Source organism: Onychomys torridus, chromosome 3 (genome assembly GCF_903995425.1).
Source record: "Onychomys torridus chromosome 3, mOncTor1.1, whole genome shotgun sequence".
Taxonomy (NCBI): Eukaryota; Metazoa; Chordata; class Mammalia; order Rodentia; family Cricetidae; genus Onychomys; species Onychomys torridus.
In genome coordinates this window covers 133,357,768-133,381,900 of record NC_050445.1, presented here as the reverse complement: position 1 = coordinate 133,381,900, position 24,133 = coordinate 133,357,768, and the positions used below count along the sequence as shown (strand labels likewise).

At 40.7% G+C, this 24,133-nt stretch overlaps 1 protein-coding gene across 1 annotated transcript in view; it reads left to right on the top strand.

Moving 5' to 3' along the window:
• LOC118579785 (ankyrin repeat domain-containing protein 26-like) overlaps window positions 1-24,133 on the top strand; it is a 65,043-nt gene that overhangs the window by 17,997 nt on the left and 22,913 nt on the right. Inside the window, exons 10-21 of the mRNA XM_036181463.1 lie at window positions 246-447; window positions 704-765; window positions 2,741-2,834; window positions 5,072-5,170; window positions 5,736-5,764; window positions 5,886-5,958; window positions 8,033-8,103; window positions 9,817-9,971; window positions 13,560-13,709; window positions 16,645-16,675; window positions 16,938-17,079; window positions 19,117-19,330. Of these exons, the coding sequence (XP_036037356.1) occupies window positions 246-447; window positions 704-765; window positions 2,741-2,834; window positions 5,072-5,170; window positions 5,736-5,764; window positions 5,886-5,958; window positions 8,033-8,103; window positions 9,817-9,971; window positions 13,560-13,709; window positions 16,645-16,675; window positions 16,938-17,079; window positions 19,117-19,330 (1,322 nt within the window). The remainder of the gene's footprint in view (window positions 1-245; window positions 448-703; window positions 766-2,740; window positions 2,835-5,071; window positions 5,171-5,735; window positions 5,765-5,885; window positions 5,959-8,032; window positions 8,104-9,816; window positions 9,972-13,559; window positions 13,710-16,644; window positions 16,676-16,937; window positions 17,080-19,116; window positions 19,331-24,133) is intronic.

The following is a 24,133-nucleotide window of genomic DNA, read 5'->3' as shown; positions in this document are numbered from 1 at the left end:
CGGAAGCATCTGATGCCCGGGAACTGGGCTTACATATGGTTCTGAGCTCCCATGTGGGTGCTGAAAATTACAGTTGTGTCCTCTGAAACACAGCAGGTACTCTTAACTGCTGAGCCATCTTTCCAGCCCCATACACTGATCTTAAAGCATTCCTCAGGTCTGCCTTCTAGGTCCTCTGTACTCCGTTTGGTACGTCGCAGACGTAAATTGCACTGAAATGCTGAAGTTGGATGTTTTCCCCATAGGAAGGACCAACTAAGCCCCCAATTGGAAGAGAAGAAAACGGTGCTGATGTTGTTGAACGGATTTCACAAGAAAACGGTGCTGATGATGTTGAAAGGGCTTCACAAGAAAACGGTGCTGATGATGTTGAAAGGGCTTCACAAGAGCAAGCAAACCGTGACAATTTAACCTGTGGCGACGGTTGGCACAAAAGTAATAAAAGTGGTGAGTTAGTGAATACTTGAAATAATTTCCATGCTTTGATACTGTTATAAAAAGCTGAATTCTAGATCCAGAAATACTATCTGTTTCTTATTTTTCTCTTGCCCTTTTTTTCTGGTACTAGTTTTTCCTGATAACTAGTGAAATTCCTTTTTGTTATATTATCTTTACTGTAATTTTGTGAATGTAGATAAACAGCATGTGTTTAAAATTCAGTGATAAACTTTCTCATTAATGCATGTGTAACCACATTTTACAGAAATGATGTCTGCCTTAGGATTAGGAGAAGACGAAGATGAAGAATCTCCTTGGGATTCTGAGGTACTGACAAATACCATAAATGGAGGTGCTTACTTTTTATTTTCTACTTACATAGGCCTGTGAGGGACTGTTTCCTCACATTTTCAGCCTGTAGATAAAAGTTCTCTACCAAGTGCTGCTAAGTTGTGTGATTCATTTAATGAGGTAGAAATCAGAAGGAACCACTTTGGATTAAGCAAAAGGTAAAAAATCATTTCAACCTGTGACCTGGAAGATTCTGTGATAGATATGGGTATGTGCAGGTCCTGAAACGGGATCTATAGTTTTTCCCTCGGAAACCTGAGAAGATAACAAGTGAGACTTGAGTGTTGTTCTGTCTGGATTGTAAAGTATAAATCTGTGAGGGAACGTCAAGAGAAAGAAGAGTGAATGTAACTTCATGGGGTTACAGCAATCTTGTTGAAATTTGTCTTCATTTAATTTCTTCCTGAATAGATTTAAATGATTTTCAGAAGTGAAGTACATTGACTACCTGTGTAGGATCCATGTTTGAAGTAACATAAATATCAGTAATGATGACCAGTTTTAATGACACCACCATAGAAAGAGTTGGGGACAGCTTAGAAGTGTAGTGACTGTGCATACTGGACCCACCACAGCCAGAAGCCATGTTCATACTTAGTTCTGGCATTTAATATTCATAGAATTTGAATAGCCTATCTGAACATCAGTGACTTGGGTATGCCATAAGAGATGCACAAGTGTGGTGAGGAGATAAAAACATTCTGTAGGTATAACATGACTACAGATATGTGGCGGCAGGATGCTCTTCCGAATGAAGTGAGCATTGGGGACCAGTTTCCCACTTGGGGGCAGTAGAGAAGCAGTGTCAAGAAAAGAAGGGGAAGGTAGACGTGGCGAACACATTTCCGTTTGGAAATGGTAAGTCTCAAGAAACCATTGATTGAAAAAATCCTAGAAGAGTGTAGTGATTCAGTATATAAGGTCTTTCTCATGAGATCTTAAATGCTTTGCCCCTGAGTAAATTTCTTGACGGATTTACCATTACGTCTGAGGCAGTGAGATGCTGAATATTACAAATGAGGGTTGAAGGTTAGAGTGGTCAGAGAACAGAAGACCAAACAGCGTGTTGTGAGTCGGTCTAACTGCTGTATCCAAAGAAAACAGGAGGGAGTTGGGGTTTCGGATGAAGTGGAGGTGGTGTTAGCGTGCTTTCTGAGAATGACCCCATGTCAACTCACTCCCACCTAGAGGGTGAAAGCAGCGGACAGCCCCATGAGAGTCAAGAACGTTCCAGTGAATTCCATTTGTTCATTTTGATCTAGATATCCAGAGATGATTGAGAAGCACGAAGTTGAATATTCATCCATATATGTATAAAATATACTATATACAACATAATTCCCTAGCACATTTTAAACACTGAAGTACATTTACGTCCTTTCTTATCAAAGCTTACTGCATATTTTAGGATTTCTTTTTTGGTTGGGAAGGGGTCACATTCTACATTTGATTTGTGTGTGTGTGTGTGTGTGTGTGTGTGTGTGTGTGTTTAAATATAAAAACAGAAAAGGTTTCTTACTATATTTACCAGGTTTCTTACTTTGACTTTAAATTTCTGTCATTGGACATATTTTAAATGTTTCATGCTGTATTTAAGTAGGTGAACTTACAAGAATTTCTTAAGATGTCTGTTTTCTTAATTGTCCTCTTACATTGCATGGAGAAATAATGTTACATGTTCCTAGCTTAGCAGCTTGCTGAAACATGAGAATAAGTTCATCTTTTAAGGAATGTGTTCTTCTGATCTTCCCTGCTCGCTGTCATAGTTGGTAACCAGATGCAGAGCTGAGATAGGTTTGATGGAGAGCCCATATAGCTTCCTTTATTGATGTGTTTCTTTTCAGTGCATGCTTGTCCTATTTTTCTAACAGTGTTTAAACAGGAAATCGAAATATCTTAGAAGACGATTAAGAAATCCGTATGTAACTCATTTTGATGTCTGTTTCAACAGAGTATCTCTGCCAGTGTTTCACTGAAGGGTGTAGGTGTTTTATCTGGGACTGTGGATCAGACAGGAGAGACTAGGGTGCATAGACACATAGAAGGTAAGAACGGTTTTATGTTTAAAAAGTCACTTGACAGATATCTATTTAGAATAAAATGTATTGTCAGCTGAGTTTGTAGGAGTAAGCAGTGGTAAGTTGTGTATGAATTCCCAAGGTTCAGCAGCAGAGTGAATGAAGCGTTATTAGCAGCTGCACTGCACTGCTTGTTCATGGGAAGCTGTTCAGAAGCTTGAGGGAAGGGCATTAAAGATAAAGACAGCAGGGAGCGCAGGGGACAGGTGATGGCAAGAAGTGGGTGCATATTGTGATGGGTCAGGAAGTTAGAGATGTGGGAGATGTGAAGGAAGCTTCATTCCCAAGTGCGGGAGGAGCAGAGTCGGCTCCACTCCTGCTTTCTGGCTATTGAGAAGACCTGGGGTCAGAGTGCCTGACTGTGCAGAGCTATTGCTGTTTCCTATAGAAAAACCTGGGTGTCACCTGCTCTGCTTGTCACCTGACCAAAGGACTGGCATGAAGCAGCTGAGGGGGGATTTGGGTTTACATCTTACCAAGGGGTACAGTCTTTCATCAGGGTGGCATGGTTGGAGAGTGCAGATAGCGGGTCACATAGTGTCTGAGGTTCAGGAGTAGAGACTGGGCAGGATGCGGGAGGCTAGGCATTAAAACCTCAGGGCCCACTCGTGACCCTCTCTCTCTGCCTCTAGCAAAGCTCCACCTCCTAAAGCTTTTACAACCTTTAGGAATAGCGCCACCAGCTGGGGACCAAGTGCAACACAGGAGCTTGTGGGGACCTTCTCACGCTCTAGCCACGAGTACTTGTATAATTTGTTGTCCTCTGAAATGTCGCTACAGAAAAATTTTCTGAGCACCAAAACAATAGAAAGAATAAAATAGTGAGATTGGTTTTGAAGAGCTCCTGACAAAAGTCCACGAGAAGGTTGAACTCTGTCCACTCTGGGGAATGATAGGAACTTGAGGTTCATTTCCCGAACTACATGGTGAGTTCCAGAACAGGGCTACACAGTGAGACCCTCTTGAAAAAAACAAAACCAAAACCTATCCAAGCAAAGTAACAAAACACGGGGAATACTTTTCATGATATCGAGTAACAAGTTTCTGAATAGAGCTTCAATAGCACAGGAAAGAGTCCCAAATACCAACAGAGGGACTGCATGAAGCCAAGTCTCTGCACAGCAGAAGAATCTTAACAGAGCAAGCAGATAGCCCATAGAATGGGGGACTAATTCTTAATAGAAATTTTCCTACTGTTATGTTGATCCCTGTCCAGCATCTGAAGGCTTTATCCAGTGGGAAAACATCTAGATTTCCCATTTGGATCAAATTGAATCTCTGAGCCCTAAATGACTCAGTCAGTAAATGTAGGCCAGTTTTCTATAAATGTTACTAAGAGTAGATCAGTCTTTTAAGAATAGCATATTGTTAATATCAGCATACTGAATTTTGGCCTTAGGAATATTTTATGTGCACTGGTGTTTTGCCTGCATGTATATGTGTGCAAGGGTGTTGGATCCCTGGAACTGGAGGAAGGAGCAGAATCTAGGTTCTTTTGGAGTTGATGAAGACGGCATGTTAGGGAACTGTCTCTATAGACCAGGCTGGCCTTGAACTACAGAGCCCTGCTTGCTTCTGCCTCCTGAATGCTGGGATTAAAGGTGTGTGCCGCCACCACCTGGCTATATGTGGTGATATATTGTATACCCCAATAAACTTACCTGGGGATCAGCAGACAAAGCCAGCCACTAAATTAGACATAGAGGCCAGACAGTGGAGGCACACATCTTTAATCCTTATCCTTAATCCTGTCACCTGTGAGGCAGAGATCCGTATGGATCTTTGTGAGTTCAAGGCCATACTGGAAACAGCTAGGCGTGGTGGTACACGCCTTTAATCTCAGCACTGGGAAGGAAGGAAGATAGCTGGGCACAGAAAGGGATATAAAGCATGGGTAAACAGGGAACACTCGCTCTTGAGGCTGAGGATTTCTCAACGGTAAGAACATGGCTGGCTTGTTCTGTTTCTCTGATCTTTCAGCTTTCACCCCAATATCTAGCTCCGGGTTTTTACTATTAATAAGACATTTTAAGATTCATGTTACAGATATATGGTTCATTTCTTAATTGTTATTTTAAATAACTATTAAAACCATTTTGAAATAAAGGTTTATTAATATCCATGATTCCAGTATCTGACAACTCGATTTTACTTCTTCCTTTTGATAATCATTTAATATTAAAAACATGTACATTATTTCTCAGATGTGACTTACATACCTTCTTGCATGAGTGGATCAAGAACCTCTAAGGTGGCTAAACTAGAGGAGTCAAGAAATGTAGGCGTCCCAGTAGGCCACAAGGGTATGGAGACCTGGTGCTCTCATTAACTGTTATTCTACAAGTGTGTATCCAGCCTGGTCATTAAAAATCCTCTCTGGTGAGAAGTGAATTGTCCATTCACCTGGACTCTTAATCCTTCTTTGTACTTCCTAAATTATAGGACAAATTGAAGGCTGTGATAAATGCTCATAGTATAATGTGATAAACCATTCTGGTGTGCTGCATTAAAGACATGCTTTTACCATCATCTCTGAAATTCACCTTCACAGTCATAACTTGTTCCTCTAACTAACGGTCACGTTTCTATCTGTTCATCAGCATGTTTACATTGGCAAATACATGCTTCTATTTTAGTTGTAGTCCTTGGAAACACCTCACTTTGAGTCCTAACTGCATGTTTTGTCAAACTTACCCTCTTATTCTTTATCAAACATATTTCTGATATGTTGTTGGTCTGAGCAGAGGAGGGTAGCAGAGCTGATCATTTTCAAATGTAGCATGAGGATTCGGTTCCATAGTAACTGCATAAATAGATGGTTGGTTTTCCATATTTTTAATTACATATAATTTGCCTTTTTCTTTTTAGAGGCCCTCAGGAAATATCCAGTCATGGAGGTATAGTAAAATTTTCATCATGAATTTTAACTACATATTATAAAATAGACATTAGTTAAATGTATATTTAACAATTTAATAAATTATTTTTAACAATTTAACTGTTTCCAAACCCATCCAGCCTACCATCAAAAAAACAGATACTCTTCTCAACAAAACAGTAGGAATGAAGGATGTACAGATATTCAAATCAGGTAAATTATGTAATGCTCTAGGGGAAGGTACATTAAATATTGGATTTGCTCAGTCTTCTGATTCCTAAACATTGTTTATTCCCAGTTTTGGTGAAAGACTGGAAATAAATAATGGGACAGTATTATTGGTGTCCATCAGTGGAGAGGAAACAGGAACAGTTGCACACTGTCACCCTTGGAGGCCAGAGGAGTTCTCATAATTGCTTAGACTTCAACTCAGTCAGATTCTGAGTTTGTGACTTTGACACACAAAATCAGCATTTCAGCACCAGCCAGGATGAAGCAGGCTGGAGGTTTTTACTAAAAGTAGAGAGAAAGACGTTCAGGAATGGGTATACCTGTCTCATTGAGCCATAATGTGTTAAAAGACCTTTTTAACGCAGTTCCTAAGCAGAGGAGATAAAAGAGAGACAGACACTCGAGGAGAGATGACGTTCACAAATGTGGGTGTGGGCTTCTCAGAGGACCATGGTGTCTGATTGTTAGCCATATGGTGGCCCTCACGATAAACCAGGGGTGTGCAAGGGGGTTCTTTAGTGTAAATGGGTTTCTGGTGAGACCCCTAGAAAACTGTAGGTTTACTGCTGAGAAAAGGGAAGTCTATTGCAGTGGTCCTCAACCTTCCTAATGCTTTCATACAGTTCCTCATGCTGTGGTGACCCTCAACCATAAAATTATTTTGGTGCTACTTTTAAGAATCTTAATGTAGGACTGGAGAGATGGCTCAGAGGTTAAGAGCACAGGCTGCTCTTCCAGAGGTCCTGAGTTCAATTCCCAGCAACCATATGGTGGCTCACAACCATCTGTAATGAGATCTGGTGCCCTCTTCTGGCCTGCAGGTACACATACAGATAGAACACTATACATAATAAATAAATACATCTTTTAAAAAAAAGAATCTTAATGTAAATATCTGATAATGCAAGATATCTAGTACATGGCCTCCAAACCAAATGGTTACAACCGGCAGGTTGTGAACCACTGCTCTAAAGCAGGTAATAATTGCACTTGACTCTGCTTCTCAGCTGATGAGGGACAGAACCAGATGCTGCGGTGGTGGCTCCTTTCTTTTCTCATGTCCCCATAATTGTCACGATCTAGTTTTTAAGTGTACTTACAAGGATAAAAAGGATTTTTAAATGCAAGCTTCAACTCAGATGTCCTTACTGTAATGTTTCAGAGACTTGTTTACAGTTCAGAATCCTGATGCTTTCTAGGGATTCATAAAGGTTAATCATGAGATTGCAAGGTTTTGTAGCCTCCCCAACTTTGAAAATGCTTGTTGGAGAGTTGGACAGTGCTGCATACTTGTGGGCCTAGCCACTTAGGAAGCCGTCGGTGGTGAGGTTCCCTTGAACTCCGGAGGTTGGGGCTCCCTCCACAGCCCAGCAAGTTCCCGTCTTCTGGATAATTATGCTTACTAGTATGCTGATGCTCACGGAGAATAAAGCTTTGTTTACTAGCATCAAAAATGTTTGCACTTTGATTTTACCTTAGTGGTAGTATACTGATACTGATGATCTTTAGTCAGTCAGATGTTTGGATTAACAAAGTGTGGAACTGGCTTGTTAGAAGCAGCAGTGCCCAGGGTTAGTTGAGAGAAAGAACGATACTCAGAGCTTTGCAGAGTGGACTCGAGTCCTGAAATAAAAGAAGTCCACCAGAATAGTGGTGGAAACATTTCACATGCAGTAGTGTTCAGCGACAGAGGTGTAAGATGTAACTAACAGTAAGTAATTCCAGAGCCAAAGTCACTATTAGGAGATGGAATTGTGTGCGCTGTGAGTTTATGTTTCTCTGCTATTTTTAGTGCCCCTCCCCAGGATGGATTATGTTGAATGAATTTGTGCATGAATCCTTAGGATTTTTATATGTAATGAATTTAGTTCTAGATAGTGTCTCTGAATGATTTGTCGAAGTTTTAGATATTTGAAAGTATTTCCTAAGGTCGTAAATATTTAGCTTTGTAGTTAATGATTAAACTTAACCTAACCTCTTAGATGAAAAAACCAAATTATTATTTTTCTATGTTTATAAAGCTAACTTTGTTCTAACTGCCTGCGTTTGTCTGCAGAGGCAGACATAGAAGTCGTATCAAGAGAAGAGCAGAAATGTCTCAGCAGCAGTGAAGACAGCCAGCGGAAGGTACGTGAAAGCTTGATCCCAGTTTGACGTGCTGGTCACTCCAGTGATACAGCATGTTGGATGAGTGTCATTCAGACTGGCCTTTAGGACCAGTATATTATAGTTTAATATTTAATTTTTAAAAAGGTTTTTATTATTATGTGTATGTGTGGGGCCAAGTGCATGTGCATGCAGGTGCCTGCAGAGGGCAGAAGAGGGTACAGGATCCCTCAGAGCTGGAGTTTCATGCAGATACTAGCTCAGTAGTGTCCTGAGAACCAAACTCAGGTCTTCTGTAAGAGAATGTGCTCTTAACCACTGAATCATCTCTCCAGCCTCTAATACTTCATTTTGAAAACATTTAAACTAGTTCTAGAATTTAAAATAGGACTAGGGAGACTCCTCCTTGGGTAAGAATGCTTCCTGTATAAGAATCTATAGACCTGAGTTCAAATCCCAATAGTCATGTAAAAACAGCCTAACGTGGACATGTGTGTCGGTAACCCCAGCACTGGAGCAGAGACAGCTGATTCTGGGGGCTCAGTAGCCAGATAAAGACCTTTAGCTTCAGAAAGACGTGTGTCAGGGAATAAGGCCGAGTGTTTGAGAAGATACCAGCGTTCTCCTCTGGCCTCTGGCCCCACACACACGTACACATTCATGTACATGCATCATTCACTCGCCCTCAGTCCACTCAAAATAACTTTCTCTGAGCCAGCACATGAAATAAGCTCAGTTGCCTGTTTGGAGTGAGGCCTGTGGTGGGGGGTAAATGCAGTGATTTTCCGACTTTATTTATTTCCCTGTCAGAAACAGGAAGCTGCTCTCCATGGTTCCAGCCACGGTGTTTAAGGAGTAGAGACCGTAGTAGAACTGGACCTGTGAGATGAATACACCGCCAGAGTTGATAGTTGGCATTGATGTTGCTCTTCTTTCTAATTGGTATTTATTAACTTTGGCACATAACAGTGTGCCTCCGCTCCACTCAGTGATCTTTAGAAGAGGGGCCAGGGTATCTTTAATGTATGATGAGGTAATCCTTGTAATACTAAAACAAAACCCTAACTTGTTTTCAGTAAGTGTAGCACATGATCAAGTATAGTACAGACAAACAACAGATGCATTCAGCCTACTGGTTCATAATATCCTATTTTAGAATGAGATGAATTAGTTTTTACTCCTTAATTATAGTCTAGTGATTTAGAAATATCTGAAACATTTTTACTGGTGAAAATTTAAATTTTTTCTAATTTTTCTTTGTGTATACTTTTAGTATTTAAAAACAAACTTTAAAAAAAAAAAACTGCAGCCTTAAAGAAATACTCCTGAAATAAAATTCTGCATATCATTCCTCTTTCTCAGTATACAAAACTCAGGTCTCGAGTGTCAAAGCTAAGTCATGGTTAAATTGTCAAGTGGTAAAAACCAGTGAAAACTAAGGATTTTTAAAAAGAAGGGTTCCTTTTCCATTGTATAATGGCTTTTATTTTCTTAAGGTTTATTTTTATTTTATGTGTGGGTATGTCTGGCCTGCATGTATACATGTGCACTACGTGCATGTTTGGTGCAGGCAGAGGTCAGAAGAGTACATTGGATTTCCTGGAGCAAGAGTTACAGATGGTTGTGAGCTGCCATGTGAGTGCTGGGAACCAATCAGTGCTCTTAGCCATGGAGCCGTTTCTTCAGCAACCCCACAAAAAACAAGTTACCCACACTGTCAACTCTTCATTAAAGGTTGAAGAAAAAAGAAAGTACAAAAGTAACGAAGTAAAAATATCAGGAAGTCCATACAGTGGTGCTGCTGACACAGTTGATAATGGAGTAAGTCAACAGAGTGGAAACACTGAGAGCCAGCAGTTTCCCTTGAAGGGGAATGAGGAACATGATGGGTAAGACTATGGCAATATTTAACCGTGTATGTATAGTTGTTACTGTCCTAAGAACCAACTCCAATTTGGGCTGCTATTCATTATTAAATAAATGTTATGCCTATATTAGACATATTCAACCTTACATGATTGTCAGAAAAACATAAAAGAATGTATTTTTCCAATTATACTAATTCATATTTTGTTAAAAAAATAACTAGGATTGGCAAAAGTAAAGGCATTCCCATGCACTGTTAACAAGGGAAGATAGTAAATACTTTGTGCAGTTAGCTTAGTGCATGTATCATAATTTGACATGCACTCTTTCTGTGGCCTACAGCTTCATTCCTAGGGTCGGGTCCTCTGGACTAGGAGAACATGGCGTACAAACCCACATGAATACATATGTTAAGGATATTTGTATATTGTGTTACACATGATAAGTAACTGACATAATGTATGTTAAGGATATGTTATATGTTTCACATATTTACCTAAATATCTTATATGTATGCATATTTTGAGAATATGTATTTTAATATCACCATATCTTGAAGTTGGAGGTAATCTATTGCTTCTCAATAAGGAAAGTATTAAGCTGTCATTTTAAAATTATAATGTAAAATGAACAACCACATTTATAAATTATGTTACCTCCATAGTGTACTGATGATTTCACAGTTGAAATATATTTATTGCATTTAGTCTGATGACTTAGTTTAAGAAATCTTTGATATAATACATATTGCATTTTCAGTTTCGTTCGGTTTGGAGAATTTTGAAACTTCCTGTTGCTGTCTTGCTTGACCCAGTTATCCTTCAGTGGTGTGTTGTTTGGTACCCATGAGTTGGTGGTCTTCCTGTTTTTATTGTCACTGATTCCTAGCTTTATTCCACTGTGGTCTTGAGAGACTGGAGGATATTATTTCAGTGTTTGTATATTGATGGAGATTTGTTTTATGCCCTAATATGTGATAAGGTTTGGCGAAAATTTTCTGGGCTATTGAGAAGAATGTGTCCTTCCTGTTTGCATGGAGTGTTCTGGGTGTCTGTTAGGTCCATTTGATTGATGAAGTCACGTAACTCCAATGTTTCTTTGTTTAGTTTTGTGCAGATAAGCTGTCGGGGAGAGTGGGGTGTGGAAGTCCCTCACAGTGACTGTGTTTTACATCCAGCAGAATGTCTGGGCACAGCTGGTTGGTGCACATAGGTTCAGAATTGTACTACCCTCTTAGTGGACTGTTCCTTAATGAGTATGGAGTATGGAGTGACCCTCTCTAACTCTGCTGACTAGTTGGTTTGAAGTCCATCTTGTCAGACATTAAAATAACTATTCTGCTTGTTTCTTAGTTCCATTTACTTGGAATACCTTTTTCTATCCTTGTTCCTTAAGACAGTGTCTGTCATTGATAGTGGGCATCTTGAAGTCAGTAAAAAGATGGGTCTTTTTACCAGGGGCTTGAGACTATTAAATTAAGAGTGACTACTGGAAGATGTCGTGTTAGTCAGTGTTCTCTAAAGGAGCAGAACTGAGAGAATGAACGCATGTGTTACGGGAGTTTATTAGACTAGCTAACAGGCCGTGGTCTGGCCAGTGCAGCAATGTCTGTCTCATGAGGAAAAGGTTGGGACTCTGGTGTTGTGTTGTTCTGTCCCCGAGACTGGATGTCTCTGCAGTCTTAGTTTGGCACTGGAATCCAGGAGGGTTCCTGGAGAGCTGCTGGTCAGTCTATGTTGGACTCCTGAGGAGGTTGGATTTAATTCTGACTGCCGCAACAGGACAGACAGACTGGCCAGTGAGAGTGGACAAGCAGGCAAAAATCAGTTTCCTTCATCCATGCCTGTTCTTGTAGGCTGCCACAGAAAGTGGGGTTCAGCGAGAGGATGGGTCTTCTTGCTCCAGATAATGGCTTTAAGAAAATTCCTCACAGGAGTGCCTGGCAGCTCGGGTCCCAGTTAATTCCAGAAGTGGTCAAGTTGACGGCCAAGATTAGCAGTCACAGTTGTGTATTAAGTCTTGTCATATTGTTGGTTTGGTGCTGTTTTCTTGGCCTTGTTTTGATGAACTGTCCTGGCATTCTTTACTGTGATCCCTTAGTGTCTTTGTCTTTCGCTTCAGGAAGAATTACTCCTCTCGTCTCCTCTGTAGAGCTGGTTCAGTGGTCAGACAGTTCTTCCTTTTCATCATGCAAAGGTTTTATTTTTTGCTGGACATAGTTGTCTGGTTGGTAGTTTGGTCTTCCAGAACTTAGAATATATCTTTTTAGTCCCTTCTGGATTTAGAAGTGTTCTATCAGTGATCAGGTTGCTCTGATGGGCCAACCTTGTATGTGACTTGACCTTTCGCACAGCTTTTTTTGTTGTGTGTGTAATGTTTGACTGTAGTGTGTCATGGGGAGTTTCTTTTCTAATCCCGTCTGTTTCAGGTTCCGTAGGTTTCCTGTATTGGGATGGACATCTCTGTCTCTAGATTTGGGGAGTTTTCTTTTACACTTCACTGTGGTATGATTTTCTTTCTTCGGGATATTTTGAAGGTTAGTCTTTTCATTGTCCCGAAGTGTACTCATGTTCTATTCTTTTTTTTTCCCCTCACTGACTTTTACTGAGTGATCCAGTTCCCTGACTGTCTTCCACAGGACCCTTCGGTCGGAGTCTTTCCGCTGAGGATTTTGCCTGACTTCCTCAGTCTGGCTTTTCTCCAGCAATTCTGTCTCCTTATTGATTCCATTTTCATATCTTTGATTACCCTCTGTGTTTCCTGCAGGTCTTCGCTTTTGTTTTCTTGGGGTACATTCATCTCTCTGAGTTGTTTCAGCACAGTTATATCATTCTTATGAACTTTTAGTCTACGTGATCTTCTGGGTTGTTCTCCTTAGTGTTCATTTCTGTGGAACTCGTAATTTGGGGGCCCATGTCTGGGATTTTGTTGGTTTCTGTCCTGGAACTTACACACCTGAGGTCATTTGTATCTTTCCTTCCTTCTGTTCACCTCACCTTTCTTCCTTCAGTGTGAGCACGTGCCAGGTTCAGGAGAGAACTAAGTTGTAAGAGAGCTGAGACTTGGTTTGTTTCGTGTAACTCGTGTTGATGGTTTGCAGGTTTGAGAGTAGGCTACCGTTTCCATGAACAGACTTTTCCAACATCACCCTTGCTGGTTTTCTTCGGTTGCCTTCTAGTATGTCTCAGCAAGTGTGGTTGCTCTCTCTTGAGTAAACTCTGGGCAGTGAGCAGTTGGAGGAGGAGATCTTGGGGAGCTGGGGTTGTAGTCAGGTGGCCTATGGAGTTGGGAGGGGCAAGGCCTATTTGGGAACACTCACGGGTGGACACAGGCTTAATTCAACCTCTTCTGAAAAGCTTTCCTTGTACTCAGACAAAACATCTCATCCATCAACTCTGATACATCACATGTGCCATTGTTGTATGTCTATGCATTTGCTGAGCATATGTTTAGCTAGTGTTTTTGTTTTGTTTTGTTTTGTTTTTAGTATATGAAGGTGGAAAAGAGTCAGAATTTCACCAAAATTACTTTTCTTTAATTTCTGTCAGTAGAATTATTTTTAAAACACCGGCTGTTTTAGTGGATAGTTTTAGAGGTCCCGTCTTCCTTAGGAAGGAAGTGAAGGAAAAAAAGCATGAAAAGTGGGTGTCCAGAGAATCTGTCGTGATGCCGATGACTGAGAAAGCTGGCTTACCACCTGGTGGTTCCCCACAAATGCAGCATTGTTCCAGCCTCGGTGACACGGACCACAGTGAGATCAGGTAAAATATGAGCTCCTTATTCCCTGTGAAGGAATGTTATCCGTGACTGCTTACTTGTAGAAATAAAACAAAGAACTAACCTGTATCAGTGTTGCTGAAAGGGGAAGACAGGGCAAGTGACTTCAGTAAATGCAGTTTCAATAAAGGGTCACCGTGGAAGTCTGACTGCAGTACAGAAGTGTCGACAACTCCTCAGGTTTTTATGCTGGGAATGATAATGGAAAAGTGGGCAATAACTGGAGAAAAGTGTGCGATTTTCAGAATCTTCTTTAAAAGAGGTGTTTAGAATATGTTGGCACGATGTCAGGATCCAGTGGAGAAGTTTGTGCTTACTCGGTGTGTTTTGGTGAGTGTGTCTGAGGTATTAAACTTGACATTTCCCTGAAGATTTACTAATTGTCCTCAGAATTTTTAAGATTCATTTTTCAGCACATACCTTTAATCCCAGGACTCAGGAGGCAGAGGCAGGTGGATCTCTGTGAGGCCAGCCTGAGGGAGTCCCAGGACAGTCAAGGCTACACAGAGAAACCCCATCTCAAGAAAAAATTATTTAAAAAAGTTTTATATGTGTGGGTATTTGCCTTCATGTGTATCTGTGTACCATGGGCATGCAGTGTCCACAGAGATCAGAAGATGGTGCTGGGTCCCGGAACTGGAGTTACAGACGTTGTGAGCAGCCATGCTGGTGCTGGGAATCGAACCTGAGTCCTCTGCAAGAGCAACAAGTGCTCTTAGCCACTGAGATCTCTCACTGTTACTCTAAATAGCTTGAGAAATGGAACATACTAATGTGAATTAAACATGAAAACGATGTCCTAAAAGTTAAACTATCATATGCATATTAAATTCAGTAAAAGTAAAGTATGAAAACAATTCCTTTAGCAAATGTCATTATGTGTATCATGTGCTCAGTATTTCCTGAATGTAATGCTGAACAGTTGAATAGATTAGTGATGCCTGATTCTTCAGAATAGATTTGTTCATACAAAGCAATTTCCCAAATTTATTGAGGGATATGTCTTTATTTAGAAAATATTTGATTCATACATAAGATTCAGGAATTATTAATGATTACAACTAAAAGTAGAATAATAATGCAGACTCATTACTGCTGTATCACTGAAACACTTGAAGATAGGTAGGATTGGTTTTCACACTGTGTAGTATGCTCCTGGGTTGTGCTGGGTCTGCCGCTGATCAACTGTGTGTTCTAGGACACTTGGGCTGTCTTTTCTTTCCTCACTTCTTTGTAAAATGCCTGTCTTGCAGAATTGTGGACTACAGTGAGGTGAGCACATATATTCATGTGCATATATTAATATAGTAATGTGTAGTAATTGTAGGTCCAGAAAAAGCCAAGACCTGTCACCATTTTGAAAAGAATGTTTCCAGTCCATACTTGGTAGTTTATGCTTTCAACACTTGTAAAGCTGAGGCAAGAAGTCCACCATGAGTTCAACGCCAGCCTGGACTACATACTGAATTCCAGACTTACCTAGACTACAGAGTTAGATCTCATCTTAAAAACAAAACAGAACAAAAAAGATTTCCTTATGTAAGGACTTCAAAAGCACTTCCCAGATAGGTTGTAGTGCCCACAAAACTTTGGTTTTTTTGCAAATGACAGTAACAACAACAAATAGGAGCCAGTAAGACAGCTTAGAAGATGAAAGCATTTGCTATCAAGCCTGAGGACCTGAATTTGATATCCCAGAACACACATGGCCAAAGGAGAGAACCAGCTTATACATGCTATTCTCTGACCTCTTCACTTGCACTGTAACACACATGTATACACACATGCGTGGACACATACACATACACTAAAAAGAAATGTAAAAACTTTTCTTGGGTGATGGTGGCTCATGCCTTTAATTCCAGCACTCTGTGAGTTCAAGGCCAGCCTGGTCTACTGAGCGAAATCCAGGCATCAAAACTACACAGAGAAGCCCTGTCTCAGGGGGAAAACAACAACAACAACAACAACAACAAAAAAAAAAAAATCAAACAACAAAAAAAAACTTTCCTTAATGGTATATTGCTGTAGGATGTCTTTCTGTATGCTGTGAATATGTGTTGCTCTGATTGGTTGATAAATAAAGCTCTTTGGACAATGGTGAGGCAGAATAAGGTTAGGAGGTACATTCCAACTGGAAAGAGAGAGAGGAAGAAGAAAGGCCGAGGGAGGGGAGATGCCAACCCCCGCCAACCCCCACCAAAGGAACAACATGCCAGCAGACTGGTAAGCCACAGGACGTGGCAAAACATAGATTAATAGAAATGGGTTAATTTAAGATATAAGAGCTAACTAACAAGAAGCCTGCCATAGACCAAACAGTTTGTAAATAATAATAAACCTCAGAGTGATTATTTTATAAGTGGCTGTGGGACCCCGGGGTGTTGGGGGGGGGGGGGCGGAATCGGAGAAGCCTTCCGACTACAGTATTTCTTTCTATCAAATAAAGCAAGTAGCGTGTTTTTCCTTTTTCTTTGAACTTCAGAACTGTGATCTAAGTTTAATTCTTTCTGTCCTGGGGATGTGGCTCAGTTGGCAGAGTGCTTGCCTAGAATACACAAAACCCTATATTTGATTGCTGGCAGTCCACTGTGGGCATTGGTGGCACACTCAAATCCCCAGCACTGGTGGCCTAGGGAGGAGACTCAAGGTCATCCTCAGTTAAATTAAATATATATATATATTTATATGTTTTAATTCCTTCTTTTGATATTACTAATTATTTTATCTTTTCTCTGTGTTTATAATCAAATCCTCTTATAGAAACATTTTATTTTAAATAGCCTGTAAATGTTATTAGTAAGAGAAATAAATTTCAAATGTAGAGGTTTTGTGTAAAAGTCAATAATCTTAGATATTCTTTGTACTTCATATAATATTAGTCTTAAAGGATTTTTATTGGTTTGTTTTTTATTTTAGGCCCACAAAGAAAACATCTAATAAAAATAAGGTAAGGTAAAAATAATAAAAACTGGTATTTTGTTTTAAAATATGTTATAAAAGTAATGATGTATAAGTTAAAAGATAAGAAAGATAAAGTGAACAAATAGAGGACCTTGTTATGGAAAGACATTTACTCTCAACAAGAAAGAAGTAGTAGCCGTTAAAAGCGTCCTTCTCTCAATGGTCAGCTCTTTTAAGAAATGTCTGTTTCTGCTTATATAAAATATTATTTCAAGTATAATGTAAATATTAGAGTGTTTATTTTATAGGCCAGAAAGCAAGTAGCTGCTGTGGATGATCTTGATGCCTGGAGTGAGTCATCTGAAACAGTCTCTGAGGACTGTGAGCTCCAGTGCCCCAATTATGAGAGCGTTTTGTGTGAAATTGAGCATCTGAGGACAGAGTGTAGAGGTATGATCACTGTAGAAATGGACAGCTTTCCTATGTATGGTAATGTGTGTACACTTGCTTAGCACGGGCCCTAGAACACCAATGTGCTGTCCATGTCAGAAGTATACTTTACGTTATAATAGTATGTGAGCTGTTTATTAGTCATTCTCACTGGACTTTCCTTCGTGGGACTGACACATCCAGTCTTTTTATTGATCTTGCTTTTCTTCTGTGCCTTATTGTCACTAGGTGAGGTTACCAGGTGTGCCAGCTAGTTATATGTCCATTGGACACAAGCTAGAGTCATCAGAGAGGAGGGAGCCTCAATTGAAAAAATAAGATTCACCTCTATAAGATTCACCTCTATGACATTGTCTTAGTTAGTGACTGATGGCGGAGGGTCCAAAGCCACCCTGGGCTGGTGGTCCTGTGCTGAGCAAGTCACGAGGAGCAAGCCAGTAAGCAGCACCCCTCCATGGACTCTGTATCAGTCCTTTCCTCCAGGTTTCTACTCTATTTGTGTTCCTGTCCTGACGCCTTTAATGAAGAACAGTGATGTGGAAGCATAAGCCAAATAAACCCTTTTCTCCCCAGGTTGCTTTGGTCATAGTGTTTCATCATAGCAATAGTAACCCTGGGACACCTGGTCTCTATCTAAATACTGTAAAGTGAGAGAACTGTTTCCTCTGCTACCCACTTCCTGCAAACGCGGTCTCTTTTTAAACTGTGATTGTGTAGTTGCAGAGATTCGGTTCTGGTCATGCTAACCCTTTGCTATGAGGTTAAAGTTCTCAATCCTTTAGTTTTCTCCTGACTTTTCTGTGTCCCACTTGTTGTCTTAGAACTTTGCTCTTATAGTATTTTATTTTACAGCTTCAGCAAGGCATAGTGATATATAAACATTATTTGGTTAGTTTCAACATATGTATTAAACATATTTAACTACCATAATCAATATACTTAACAAACCCATCCCAAAAGCCTCCCTATTTCTCCCATGCTCCTTATTAAGAAGCTCAGCTGGTTCCCCAGCATGTCCCTGTTCTGTTTTCCAGTCCACAGGACAAGAGAGAATCAGTGGCTCTGTCTTCACAAGCACTGCTTGTCAGTATTTTAAATCTTAGCTATTCTTATAGGTGTATGCTATGTATCTCATTACGGTCTTAATGTGCCTTGCACCACTGATAAATATGGAACGTTTTGCATGTATTTCTTTTCCTTTGCTATGATGAACTCCTTTCTGATCTGTATCCATCATCTGGTAAATTGTGTTTGTCCAGCCTGACTAGGCAGAATAGATATTCTTCTTGGTCCGGTGGGAGCACCAGGTGAGATCTCATCTAATCTTTTCAGACGTTTTATCCTTATTCTGTAGTTTCTTTCTATACGTCCATTTTTCAGTGCTTGACTAGGTACTCCAGGGGCCTCTACAGACCTGCAGGCTCTTTCTCCAAGTTGCCCTCTCCTCTCTGGTCTGTTGTGATCTCAAGCTGTCTTGGTTTATCAGACTCTGAACTTAATCACCTCAACTCAGCAAGTCTAGGGAGCTCTACTTGCGTTCCTTTTCCTGTGAGAGAGACCTGGGACATTCGTGGAGTTCATTTACTCTGTCTGTTAGGGTCATTGTCTTGAGAATTATTTGAGCGGTTTTAGCTGTGTTCATTTGGGTTGATTTAAGTGGGAACATGGCTCCATAGCTGTTACCTCATGTTGGGTAAAAGCAGACTGAAAGAGAGGCTCACTAAATGCTTTGTGTTTTCTGTTTGAAATCTAACATGGACTGTTGGACTGAGTTTAGCTCAATTTGCTTAACATGAAGACCTCCAGGTCTACCCAGTTTCATTCAAAAACCCAGGTGTGTAATTCCATATTTTCTTTTAAGCTGAAAAGAGCAACGGTCTCCCGTACATTATTTGCAGAGCTTAGTGTAATGTGTTTCACATTGTAAGTGCTTCCTGTATATTTCTTCAGTGCATAAGTGAATAAATATAAAAATGCAGTCCTTTTTTTTTAATGTGCTCACTCATTTTACTTGTCTCTTATTTTCCCCCAATTCAGATATTGTTAGTCTCTTGAAAATCCGGGATGCGGTTTATTCATATCAAAGATTAATAGAATTTAAGAAAAGCCACTGTGAACTACTTACAGGAAAACTTAAAAGAATGGAAAATCAACTTAAGGAATTACAGAAGGAAGTATCAGAAACAAAAGAAGTGAAGTCACGGTTAGAGCATGAAAAGGTGGAGTGGGAACAAGAGCTCTCCAATTTGAGGTATGCTGTCTTGGTTTTATTTATTTATCAGTTTTTATGTCCTCTGACATTCACTTACACACAAGTGTGCTCATGCATGTGTGTGGAAGTCGTGAGCTGACTCGAGAGTCAGTCTCCTTCTGCCACGTGGGTCCCTGAGATCCAGCTCAAGTGTCGGGCTTCGCAGGCTCCTGTCCCCACCAAGCCATGCCCAGCTGTGATAGCCCAGCTTTAAAGGACCGTTTTTCACTGTTCAGGATACAGAGATGTACTTGAACTCTGGCCTGTGTTGACGTGTCATGGAGTTGGCAAGACAGAAAATTTCCTAGTCTTCTCAAATGTGAAATTCTTGCAAATAATATAGTGAACTTAACTATGAATCTTTCTGGGAATTAAATAAATATTCTACTGTAGATTTCTAAATCATAGTTTTAGTGGCTGTATAAAAGCAACCATAAAGAAAAAGACCTCAGTATTTATTGATCAAATAACCTTTTTATTTTTCTTGGTGGTGGTTTTTTGTTTTGTTTTGGTTGGTTTTCCCCGAGACAGGGTTTCTCTGTGTTGCCCTCTCTGTCCTGGAACTCGCTCTGTAGCCCAGGCTGTTCTCAAACTCACAGAGATCCGCCTGCCTCTGCCTCCTGAGTGCTGGGATTAAAGGTGTGCACCACTGCCCAGCTGATCAAATAACTTTAAAATTTTGTTTTATATTAGAAGACTGATGTAAGTTGTTTTCTGTGTAATTGTTTACTTTTTAAAAATCTTGAGTATATAATGTGAACACTTGAGCTCATCACACAACCTCATGATTCCTATGTAATATTTACATAGAATTTACAGAAGGAGGGAGGGAGGGAGGGAGAGTGATGTGTCGTTAGATGTCAGGAAGATTGTGTTTAATCTGTTAAATTAATTCTGGCAGTCCATGACCATGGGAGGTCTATCTGCTTTCTAGCATCTCCTTTAGTGTCGTGAAGTTTTCACTGTGGATGTCTTTCACCTTTTGACTACGTTTAATCCTAAGTTGTATCATGCTGTTTTATTTTGTTTTGAAGCTATTGTGAATGAGATTTCCCAAATTTCTTTGTCAGGAAGCCCATTACTGGCATATAGACAGACTGCTAGTTTTTATATGTTGATTGTTATATATAGCTACTTTGCTGACAGTGTGTATCAGGAATAAGGAATGGTTTTTTCCCTCAGCTACCCCAAACCCTGCTGCCTTCCCAGGAACACCAAATGCTCTGCCTTTCAGAGCCCGCCCTCCCTCTCCCATAGCTGCCCCATAACTCTCCCTGGAATCCCCCCAGGACCCTGCTACCCAAACTCCTAGTGAGGGCCTTCCCTCCTCTCCAGGCCACTCTAAGCCCCGCCCCACCCTCCCAGGTCTCCCCACTGCCACACAGGTGCCCGCATTAGCTTATTATCCTCTTCCCTCAGCCACCCCAGACACAGCCTTCCCAGAACCCCTCTACATATGTTTCAAGAAAGGGCCTTCCTTTATGTTCTCGGGGTACCCCAGCCCCACTGCCTCCCCAGGACCCATTACCATTAAAGATACTCCTTTTATTATACCTTGGCCACCTCAAACTCCTGTCTTCTTCCAGGACTCTCTCCAGATATGCTGCAAGTAAGGGCCACCTTCCTCACTCCACACACACACACACACACACACACACACACACACACACTCACACACACTCACACACACACACATACACACACACACACACACACACACACACACACACACACACGGTTGGTACCTGTGCCTGACTCTGACTCTACTTTGTAAGGCCTGCTCTCCTCTCTGGGCATGCCAGCCCCACCTCCCCGGACTCCAGTCACCCACACTGCAGACAGAGTCCTAATCTACTTTGCAGCCTTCATCCTCTCCATACTTTGGGACTAGAAACCCACCGTTCTTCGGCCCCTGCCACAGGACTTTACCTCTTGCTCGGGAGGTTGATCCCCAGCCTTCCATCCTGGGCATTCCACCTCCATCATCTGAAGATCTACATATACTCCCTGCTTGCTCTGCAGAGAGATTGCCCACTGTGCCCTCTGGCACTCAGAACTGGCCATCCCAGGATCCCTTTGCGGCTCTTGCTTGCAGATAGAGTCCCCACTTCTCCTGCTCTTTAGCACCCCATCTCTGCCATCTGAGTCCTTGCTTTCTCCAGATGTAAAGCCTTCACTCCCATCCTTGTCTGGTGTTCTAATCTTACCATCCAAAGACCTGCCAGAGCATCTGTTCACACCACAGAAGATGTTTCCCCCATTGTCTTGCTTAAGGTCCCTCATAACTCACTTAAGCCTGTCATATCCTGACATGTGTTAATCATCACCCTCACCCCGAGATGAGAGGCCACAGCTCTGCCTATTGGAATCAAACCACCACATATTAGAACCCTCCCAGCTCCCCCAATCCAAGGCCACATCTTTGCTACACCAGCCATCATAACTCTGCTGTCTCACTCAGCACCTCCCTGAAACACCCTCCTGCTGGACAAGAGCCCACAACCATATGGGCCTCTAAGCCCCAGTTCTTACAATCTGCTACAGAATGCCCACTCACTCCCCAGGTCAGAGGACACATGTTCGTGTTTTCTACTCTGTCTGATTCAGGTGCCAGGTCTAGATGCATGTTGAGGTTCCTGGACCATTTGGAATTGAGTTTTGTGTAGGGTGAGAGAAGGATCTAGGTTTTTTTGCATGTAGGTATCCAGTTTGACCAGCAACATTTGTTGATGATGCTGTTATTTCTGCATTGTGTCTTTGTGACATCTTTGTAAACAGTCAGGTAGTTGTAGGAGTGTGGGCTTGTATCTGGTCCTCACTTCTACTCCAGTGTCACTGTGTGTGTCTACTATGGCTCCGTAGAGTGCCTTGAAAGCGAGAACAGTGCAAGTGTTGAGGGTTGTTTGGCTATCCAGGGTCTTCCGTGTTTCTGTGTGGATGATAAGATTTTTTTTTTTCATTTTCTGTGAATTGCATTGGAGTTTGGAGAGGTTGCATTGAATCTTTAGATTGCCGTTGGTAGAATGGTCCTTTTCCGACATTGGTCCTGATTCAGGTTCAGGGGCGTCGGTCTTTCCATTGTCTGCTGCTTGTTGAATTTCTCTCTTCAGGGTCTTCAGTTGCTCATTGTACAGATCTTTCACTTCTGTTGTGAGGTTTAGTCTGTTTGTTTAGGCTGTTGTGAGTGGGGTTGTTTCCCTGACTTCTTTCTTGGTATGTATGTTTGTCATTGTATGAGAAGGGGACTGGTGTTTTGTCTATTGGTTTTGTATCTTGCTACTCTGATGAGCATCTTTATAAGCTGGAGGAGTTTCCTGGTGCAGTCTTTAGAGTCTTTCATGTCGAGAATATTATCTGTCAATTCTTCCTTGGCCATTCGTGTCCCATTTCCCTTCTTCAGTTAGTTGTTCTGACTTCCAGCACTACAGTGAATCCATATGGAGAGAGGGGCTATCTTTGTCTTCTTCCTGATTTCAGTGGAAAAGCTTCACTTTTCTCTCTGTTTGCATGTTAGTTGTGGGCTTGATGTATATTGCCTTTCTGTATTGAGATATAGCCTCTGTATTCCTAGATTCTCCAGGACTTTTATCATGAAAGGAGTTTAGAGCCTTTTCAGAGACCTGTTCTATAGGTCATGAGATGAGATTACACTGAGGTTGAACCATCCCTAAATCTCTGGGATGAAGCCAGCTTAAATCATTTTGATTTGCATACCTTAGTAAGAAGTTTTGCATCTGTGTTCATCAGGTATATCGATGAATACGTTTCCCTTTTTGTTTCTTTATCTGATTTAGGTATCAACCTAGCGCTAGCTTCATAAGGAGAATTTGGAAGGAAATCTCTTCCTGTTATGGAATCGGTTGAGGAGCATCAGTTTTAGTTCTTTAAAATTCTGGGGGAGTTTTGCAGTGGATTCATCTGGACCTGGATTTTATTGCTGTTTGGTCTCATTGCTTGTGGTAGATCTTTTTATGTTTTAAAATCTCTTTTTGGATTAATTTGAGTATGTCATATACATTATGAAATTCATCCATTTATTTTAGCTTTCCCAATTGGTGGTTAAAGATTTTGAAAACATATCCTTACAGCCCTCTGAATTTCATTTTTGTCTGTTGTAAAATATCCATTTTTATCTCTAGTTTCATTAATTTTGGTCTTCTTTTGGTTAACTTGGCTAAAGCTTTCTCAATCTTGTTACACATTTCAGAGACCCACCTTTTTGTTTCATTGGTTCTTTGTATTAGGATTTTGTTTCTATTTCATTAATTTCTGCCCTGATCTTGACTATTTCTCTCTATCTGGTGTTCTGGGATGCTTTTGTCTTTATTTTTCCAGGCTGCTAAGGCACATCATTATGTATTATTTGTCCTCCGTTGTTTTATTGTTTGCTATAGAATCACTTAGAGCCATAAGCTTCCCTCTCAGGACCACCTTCACTGTGTCCTGTAGATGTTCATGTGCTGTGGTTTTGTTTCATTTAATTCTAGGGAAGTTTTAATTACTTAAAGGGATTTTTAATTTGTTTTATCTTAATACAAAAAAAAAGAAAGAAAGAAAGAAAAGAAAAGAAAAAAGAAAAGGATTCCTCAAAAGTGTTCCAGAAAAACCATTCCTCCAAGTTTGCTTCACGGTCAGTTTCCTCGGCCTGCATTGGCTGTGATGATAGTGTCAGTATGTGCTGTGTGCCACATCAGAAGGTGCTTCCTAAGCTGTAAGAACTTAGGGAGGCCTGAGATGCTTTATAAAGATAAAATTCTATTTCTGGTACATGGTATGAATTTAAAATGGTATAACCCTAAACAA